The following is a 9,004-nucleotide window of genomic DNA, read 5'->3' as shown; positions in this document are numbered from 1 at the left end:
ATTTGCCACTTAGAGCCAACATATGTAGCTCGGGCTTTAATTGATTCAGCAGCCGAAGCATCGTTCATCTCAGAGCGACTTGGCAAACTTTTGAAGATGCCGTCCTCAAAAACTAAATAGAAGCCAATGCGTTCGTGTTACCAAACATCACTGGCAACTTACCCTCAACCTTAATAGCTGAAACGATATTAGATCAACTACCTAAAGTACCTTTAGAAGATTCGAATTTCCTTCGAAGCGGTCCGATAGATGTTTTGATAGGAGGACTTATATCCTAAAGTCAAGTTAGATGGCGTAAGGTGCAGTTTGCGTACAAATTTTCTGTCCCAAGAGACCGTGTTCGGGGGGATCATCACTGGAGCATTTCTCAATCGGGGAGGACATCTCGTTAGATTGCCAACTGCGCAAATTCTGGGAGCTAGATGAAGTTCCTAAATGAAACCTTCAATCCTCAGAGGACTCATTTCGCGAGGAACTATATTTGAAGACCACCACTCGGTACTCGGACGGGAGATATATCGTGTCCTTGCCCTTCAAGAGTTTTTATCTTAAAGACTTAAAGCTAGGAGTATCTCGAAACATTGCATTGCGTCAATTCTATCATAATGAATCTCGACTCTTGAAAGATGTGCAGGTAAAAGAAGACTATGATAAAGTCGTAAACGAGTATTTGGTTTTGGGGCACTGGATAGAACGGATCCTCCACATTTTGAACATTCGTCCCGCCATTTTTACCTCCATCATTTTTTACCTCCTGAAGCCTGAAAGTAGTTCGACCAAATTACCGGTGATTTTTAATGCATCAAGCAATACGTCCAACGGAGTATCGCAAAATGATATTTTACGTGCAGGTCCCGCTCTTCAAGCAGACCTAACGCTCTTAATAATTCGATGGCGAATGTATAAATTCGTTCTTAACAACGATATCAAAAAATTTACCGTCAGATAATAGCCAACCCTGCGCACAGGCTTTATCAAAGGATTCTCTTTAGAGACGACCCTCAGAGTAACACATAAGACTTTCAATTAAAAACGGTAACCTTCGGGGTTAATTGCGCACCATATATAGCAATTAGGACTCTTCTACAACTGGCCCAAGATAGCCGGGATGTACATCTATTAGCAGCTCAAATTCTGCGAAAATCAATGTATGTAGATAACGTATTGGCTGGGTTCCATGACATATCTAATGCCCTTCAGGCAAAAGATGAACTTATTGCGACATTGGACAGTGCAGGTTTTTCGTTGAGAAAGTGGTCGTCCAATTCGAAAGAAATCTTAGCAGATCTTCCACAAGATCACTTGCTCGATAGGGAATTCCTAGAGTAAGAGGAAGCCAGCGCCACGAAGACGTTAGGTATGGGATGGAACGTGAAGTCCGAGCATTTTTTTAAGGTCCAAAAATATGTATTGAAAGATAGCTACACCAAGCGTGAAGCGCTCTCGCTCATAGCAAAACTTTTTGACCCCGTGGGATGGCTAGAACCGGTAGTAAGGCTAGCAAAAATGATCATGCAACATATTTGCTCAGACGGTACTTTGTGAGATCAGACCTTATCACCGCACACCCCCTCCCGATGGACGACGCTTTTAGAAAATTATAGCCAGGTCGAAGAAATTCCGCGGTGGATGAGATAAACCGACCAGTCCTCATACCAAATGTATGCCTTTGCGATGCGTCGGAAAAGGCATATGCGGGGGTGATATATTTAATAGTGGAAAACTCTGAAATCGCGCATTCTCACCTTTTAATCTCAAAAACGAAGTTTGCCCCATTCAAAACTATCTCGCTCCCTCGCTTGGAGTTATGTGGTACAGTAGTTGTACTCGAGATGCTTTGATCTCTTGTAAGCGAACTTTCATTTAAGGTGGAAAATATCCGTTGCTGGACCGACTCCACAATTGTTTTAGCTTGGCTTAACAAACGACATAGCTCTTGGACTACCTTGTCGCTAATCGAGTGACAAAGGTACAGCAATTCGTAGGTTTCAGGCATTGGAATCACGTCGATTTAAAGGATAATCCTGCCGATCTTGGCAGCAGAGGGGCATATCCTCAAGACATGAGCTCGAATTATTTATAATGACACGGGCCCCCTTGGTTAGTGATAGATGCCGGTCAATAGCCATCATACGAACCCGAAACGGAAGAAGTCACAGTCGAGGCCAAAGGGATACAGGTACACACCTCACTTGTATCTACTTATGAGACCCCTTTGAAGGATTTTCTTCGCTTCCACGAGCGCTTAAGGGTTTAGCAATTCTTCAATGGGACTAGCAAGCACACTCGTCAATTTCATTCGTACCCCTCGCTGGCCATCTCGGGCCAGGAAATCTCGAAAATGCGTACTCGACTAATAATTATTTCGCAAATGGATCATTTTCTGGAGGAGCATAAGAATCTCACGTCAAAACTCCCCATACACCCAAAAAGCAAAATTCTGACTTTGAATTCGTTCTTAGATAACCACGGTAAAATTCGCGCCAATGGTCGTCTGACTAACTCGCTCAGGCTATCCTTAACGAAAAATTCCCGATTCTTTTGCCCTACAGTTGTACATTCTCAAAGTTGTTGGTCCCATTCATTCACAACATTTCTCTGCATCGTGGTAATCAGCTGATGTTACGTTTACTTCGCCAACAGTATTGGATTGCGAAGGCGAAGAATCTGATACAAACCATAATGCATAGCTGCACAAAAAACGAGATCAGAGCCAAATTATGGCTGCTCTTTCAGAGGAGCGGACGGTACTTTACATACCCTTTGAACATACAGGTGTAGATTTCGCGGGTCCGTTCGAAATTAAGAGTTTTTCGGGAAGATATTATAACATGACGAAAGGATATTATTGCATTTTTGTATGCCTTTCTACGAAAGCAATTCATTTAGAAGCTACTACCGATTTTTCAACAGAAACCTTTCTAGGCGCGTTTTCAGGATTCACTGCTAGAAGAAGCTGCCCAAAATATATCTTTTCGGATAATGGAACAAATTTTGTGGGCGCATCAACAATTCTTAAGAGAGATTTCAAAAAGTTCATCCTCACCACTCAGGATTCGGTTTGCAATTTGTATAGTCAGCAAGAAATCTCCTGGTATTTTATTCCGCATATGGGTGGCCTCTGGGAAGCTGGAGTTAAGAGCTTCAAATTTAATTTTCGTCGCACTGCTGCGTCTCAAAAATTCAGTTTTGAATAGTTCCAAACGCTTCCGTATCGTATCGAACCCTGCTTGAATTCGAGACCTATTTCGCCGAACTCTAACCACCCAACCGAATGCGCAGCCCTCACCTCTGGTCACTTTCTAACTGGATGTCTATTACTGGCTTCGCCGGAACCCTCATTTGAAAAAAACTCGCTTCGTTGGAAGGAAGAGTATTTGAAAGTCTCCTCAGAAGGATATTGCAATCAACGATCTGGTCGTGGTTTGACATGAAAATCTTCCACCAAATGAGTGGCGCCTGGGCGGCTTCACCAATATACACCATGGAACCAACAAAATGGTTCGCGTAGCCGACATTCTCACCCAAGAGGGAACGCTAACGCGTCCCATCGTAAAGTTAGTGGTTTTGCCATACTAAATCCATAATTCTTTCTATTTGATTTCCCTTTAGCTTTAATAATGGACACACCACTCATCCAATTTTCGCCATCCGCCTCTTCCATTGCAGCAACATCAGCAGAGACATCGTCCAACACGGAGCTGGTACCAACGGGCTCGTCAGCACCACAAAAAATCGCCAAGCGAAGCGATACAAAGTGCAGAGTTTGCGATCTGTCACATCCCCTCCGGTTCTGCAAAAAATTTATAGACGCGAAGTTCAAGTGTCGACTACGCCTAGTGCTTCTGCATCGCTATTGTTCGCGATGCTTAGCACACTCGCACACAGCGAAATCATGCAGAAGCACTGGGATATGTCACTTTTGTGGGGGCAAGCATCACTCGCTTCTGCATTCGCACAATAGCCCAAGTCCCCAACGCAAACTCCCTCCCGTATTAACGCAGCTTTCCGGAACTATCACGAAACTGCCTACAGTTGCCGTTTATATGCATGTAGGTCAGCTGAGGACGTTAACCCGGGCTCTGCTTGACGCTTATTCGCCAACGAGCAAGATTTGCAATTCGCTCGTGCACCGTTTTCGGTTACCAGCTGTGCCAGTTGCACATATCACCATATGCGAACTGCTTATTAGCTCGTTAAACGATACACACGTCCGCTTCTCGTTGTCGGCTAGAGTCATACCAGAGTTCGGGTTGAAAACGCCTGCTCGCCATTTAGATGAATCTATGCGCGAAAGGTTTGTAAATATGATGTTGGCCGATCCCGGATTCCATACGTCCTCTGCGGTAGCAATGATTTTAGGAATGGATGTGTACCATAGGGTCATAAATCCAGAAATTGTTAAGTTTCCCGGGTATCCTGTTGCCCAAAATTCCGCGTTCGGTTGAGTCCTTTCTGGCCATGTGTCCTTTAAGGCACAGTGACCGCCTAATGGGTTCCGTTCGACCGATCTTCGATCTCATGGCCCCCTAATGGGCATTAGTTGTAAGTTGTTATGGCCCCCTAATGGGCATTAGTTGTAAGTTATTATGGCCCCCTAATGGGCATAGTTGTTAAGTCTATATAAGTATTGAATTAATAATGCATTCTGTAAGCCATGAAATCAGGGGCGGTGCGAAGGTTCCGATCGTGGGGGTGAATCTTACTGGTATGCCGTGTAGCTATGTATAAAGTATTCTTTAACAGCTGTTCCAAAATCGATGTCCGCTTTATTCAATTGTATGACACGGACGGATATTACGGCATTTGTTGACTTTCAGGTACAGAAACAAGGTATTAATCGATTTAAAAAATAGAGGAGGGATAACACGTAGTGGAAAAGGGAACTCGGCTGGGCTGTACTCGAAGCATCTGCGGATCATCATTCAGTCTTGCCGACTTTCTGAATATTGCAGTGTCTTCCAGGCGGAGGAGAAGACAGCAATGTATGGCCTGCTCAAGGATGTTACAGTCTCGGGCACAGCTAAATTATCCTTGCTGACAGCCTGATTGTTAGAGGCATCAAAATCCAATTTGATGAAATGTTATAGAAGTGTCAAGTTCTGTCGGTCTCAATGGGACATCTCAATGTCCCCCCTTCGCTGCGTCCCGGGCAAGCCAATGATTTTGAGGTTTCACTGTCATGTTATTGCTGTTGTAAGCCCAAACATATTTCTCGTAGGTTAAGGGGAGTGCCATAGATATGGTTTATTTTTCCCGGATTTTGAATCCGATAAGCTCCGCAATAAACACTTCGGCGTGTCTAGCCGCAGAAATAGTTAATATCCCTTAACCCCCTGGGGGTCATCAATTGGGGTCTTCATAGTCATGCAAGGAACGAGTTTCCTTCTCAAACCAAAGGAGTCCGGGTGAGGCGGATGAGGGGTACATCATCACTTTCTCTGCCGATGTAAAACACTGCTTGAATATCTAATCACGGAACTCTGTCCAATAATTAGTTCACTGACCCAGATGATTTGAGGGGGGATGTGTAACACAAGCCTTTCAAGGGATTGCCAGTGCAATTTATAGCTTTTCCAACCCACTTATCAATCTTACCTATTCTGTTTATTTATCAGGCGAGGCTTTGGCGACCCAACGTTCCTCATGTAAAGAGGGGGCTAATTAACCTAGAATGTTACACTTGGTGATATCAAATCGTTTCCGCGATGGTCGGAGTAGTGCCTTAATGATGCTATTTTCCAGATCGTACCAGATTAATATCCCAGGATTATCCACAACGATAAAGCTCTTTCTCGCCACAAAGAGGATAAAATAAAGCTTAGTACTCTTTATTTAAAACTAAAACAAATAATTTTTCTTTTTGACAAATCTTTCATCTTATTTTCCATACAAACATCACACATTACAAGTTGTTTCATCAAGTGTAATTATTAGGGTCGACATTCTCTTTGGTTGAACATAAGTTTGGATATTTCGGATTCTTGCCACTTTTACATGTTGAGCCAGCTGTTTTGCCTGAACGGTATATTGGCTTATTGGGGATCAAACGACGAGCATAATTACATGTGAAGGGCACAGTGACAGCAGAACCATAGTTCAAGATAGCAGCAGCGCAGCCGATACGGTTATTACGATCCATAACCATTCTGCCAAATTTTTCAATTGGAATACTATAGGAAAAAAGTAAAAATCAAATTTTAGTTTAAAACAATTTTTTAAGGAGCTTTTCCGCTGATATATTGGAGACTAAAAACTAAATGATTTTTAACTCTTGGCGCATTTTATTTAGCACACCGTCATCAGTTAGTCTGATCGCACCTCCATTTAACACGTCCTGATGCTTTTCAAATCTCATTTATTTGTGCATAGAGCGCGTGCTTTTTATGATCTTAATCGGGACAGCTATTTTATTTGTATATAAAATTATTATTTTTTCATAAAACCTGTTTTGAGGTTTTTTCAGACCTTCACCAGCGAGTTTTATTTATATGTGTATAATACGGGTTTATACGCTTTTTCACCAGGAATTCACCCATTTGTTTTTACATAAAACGCGTTTCGGTGCTTTTCACATTTTCCACAGGCAGTCCGATTTGGTTAAATATAAAATTTGTATCTTCGTTAAACGCGTATTGCCTTTTCAAATTTTCATCAGGGAGTTTGATTTTATTGTACATAACTTCCTGTAGCAGATGTGAAAAACTTATTTAAACATATGGGACTTATTATTTTATGACTCAAATGCATCCTACGAAAAACCCTTTAAAAGACTATTCAAATTATTCACTGGATTCAAACTAGCAATAAAAATATTAGCACTGTTTTATAAAAGTATGCAGATTTGCATATTTCACTTACTCTTCACTATATCTATCGATTGCACCTTGATCACAATGAAGTTGTTCGTTATACCAGTAACGTTCTATATGATCCTCAATTTCCTTATAAATTTTAGACGTACCAGGTGTGTCACTTCCGCAGTGCAACCAATCAGTATTTTGATCGAGCATGTTGTAGCATGCTGTCTTAAAACACCCATAACCTTCATAAATGTTTTGACATCGCTTTATATTAAGTTCGGCGAAATATGCCAATTCATCATCCCATTCCAAGGTAGCCATAGCTGCTGCTGGTTGGAAATCTGAGCCCCCTCCTGCAATCTTATTGCGATAGTTATTATGTACATCTAAGAAAAGTTGTTTGAATTCCTCGGTCATTGGTACCATGTCAGCAATTCGAGGGCAAAACTGAGGATCGAATTTCTTTGTTGTTTGGAATATAAAATTTTTTTTTAGTTTTTTTTTGTTTCTTAAATATATAAAAAACTTACGCCTTTATTATTGCATGCCAAAACATGCTTTTCCCTTTGTCCCTTGCACATATAGGCACCGCTGCAGTAGTCTACCTCATTACGTATAAGGCCGTTCACAATTGCTGGAAAAATGCATAGCAAGGCGGGAATTAAGAAGTATTTTAGATACATTTTTCACCCAATTCTATTTAATGTTACACTTGACTGATGAACTAAATACGAATATAACAAAAAATGTGCTTACACTCATTTATATAGCTCATGACCTTCGGTAGTACACGTCAGAAACATTAAAAAAAGTTCCATACAACTGTACAAACAAAAATTTGTTTTTCTTTTCTTTTAGTTAGTACTTAATTCATCTACAACAAATACCTTTACTTAGTAAAATTGGGTTGATTTTTGTGATATTTTTTATTTGCAGTAATGCAAACCGGTTTTGAACCGGTTCGGATATCCACTGTTGTCTGTCATTAATGAAATTGATGAAGAAATTTCTAACTATAAGAACTATCTACGACACGCTTTCAGGGCCACTCCCTAAGGAGGTGTACTATCCCCTCCACTTTGGAGCGGTGAATATTTTATTATTGACGTTAGAAAGAAGCGGGTGTGAAGTTATCGCTAATTTGAATGACATTGCAATAACAGCAACCGGGAAATATCTTCAGACTCTAGACGAGCAGCTACAGACCGCACTATACTCGTAGAGGCTGATCCCGTTCAAACAGCCTCAAAGTTAACCCTGAGAAGACGGAAATGATTCTATACACCAGACGCTCGAACTATCATCAGACGCCAAATCACTCGGAATAATTTAAACAATAAACTGAACAAAACAATATGTCGAGAGCAGATCCAGGAAGGTCATAACTGCCCGCAATGCCTCTAACGCAGCCGTTGGTTGGTTGTACACCACCTTCGTTAGACACAGTGCAGCGATCAGCCGCAATCCTTATATCACAGATACTAGCCCTCCATATCTTCAACCTTTCCCCATTGGACCTTTATAGTAAGCTCCAGGCGAGTTGTAATGCGGTTAGACTAAATACAGTCCTGTCTTGGGGTGACATCACAGTTGACCATACTACAATACTGAGAAGCATTTCGAATATCTTTTGTCAACTAAATTATATTACTACGACCCTTCATTTAGACGAAAAGGTCCCTATTGGAATCCCAGAGCTAAACCGCATCCACTATAGCTAACCCAACCTAAAGACGAGATGAGAGAACAACAAAAGCTCGTAAAATATGGAGCCGGAATCATGAAAAATTGAATTGATAATAATTGATTTATAAGGTTTAACCTGATACGAGAAAAAATCAATTCTGGTGTGCTTTATCTTCGAAGAGATTTAGACTGAGCTTCTTTCACAATTTGCATAGTGCTCCTCTTTTTTCCCTACGATTTGGCGGAATGGGACCTACATATTTTATGCCGACCTCAAACGATAGCTGCAAGCCAAACGAATTTTCAATGAACAGCTTTTCATAGCAGAAAGAAACTGAGATACAGAAAGACACTACTTTTCTAATTGAACACAGAACCTTTGGTATTTTGCCGAAGCAATAAAATCAGAAGTTTTTTGGAACGAAATTTAGTATTGATATTAAACCAACCACGAAAGAAAGTCTGTCTGCGAAATTGGGGCCTTATTATTTACCTTATTAACTTTGGGCGATGGT

At 41.2% G+C, this 9,004-nt stretch overlaps 1 protein-coding gene across 1 annotated transcript; it reads right to left on the bottom strand.

The window, feature by feature from the left end:
* Positions 1-5,854: 5,854 nt before the first annotated feature.
* On the bottom strand, positions 5,855-7,551 carry LOC137249499 (venom allergen-1-like). Its single transcript, XM_067781062.1, has 3 exons — positions 7,334-7,551; positions 6,862-7,265; positions 5,855-6,173 (listed from the first exon to the last, which is right to left on the bottom strand). The coding sequence occupies exons 1-3, from the start codon at positions 7,484-7,486 to the stop codon at positions 5,921-5,923; spliced, it is 810 nt and encodes a 269-aa protein (XP_067637163.1). The 5' UTR covers positions 7,487-7,551; the 3' UTR covers positions 5,855-5,920.
* Between the last annotated feature and the right edge of the window lie 1,453 nt (positions 7,552-9,004).

The sequence above is a fragment of the Eurosta solidaginis genome, chromosome 4 (genome assembly GCF_040869045.1).
Source record: "Eurosta solidaginis isolate ZX-2024a chromosome 4, ASM4086904v1, whole genome shotgun sequence".
In the NCBI taxonomy this organism is placed as follows: Eukaryota; Metazoa; Arthropoda; class Insecta; order Diptera; family Tephritidae; genus Eurosta; species Eurosta solidaginis.
Note: the sequence above shows the minus strand (reverse complement) of the source record. Positions and strands in the feature narration are given on the sequence as shown.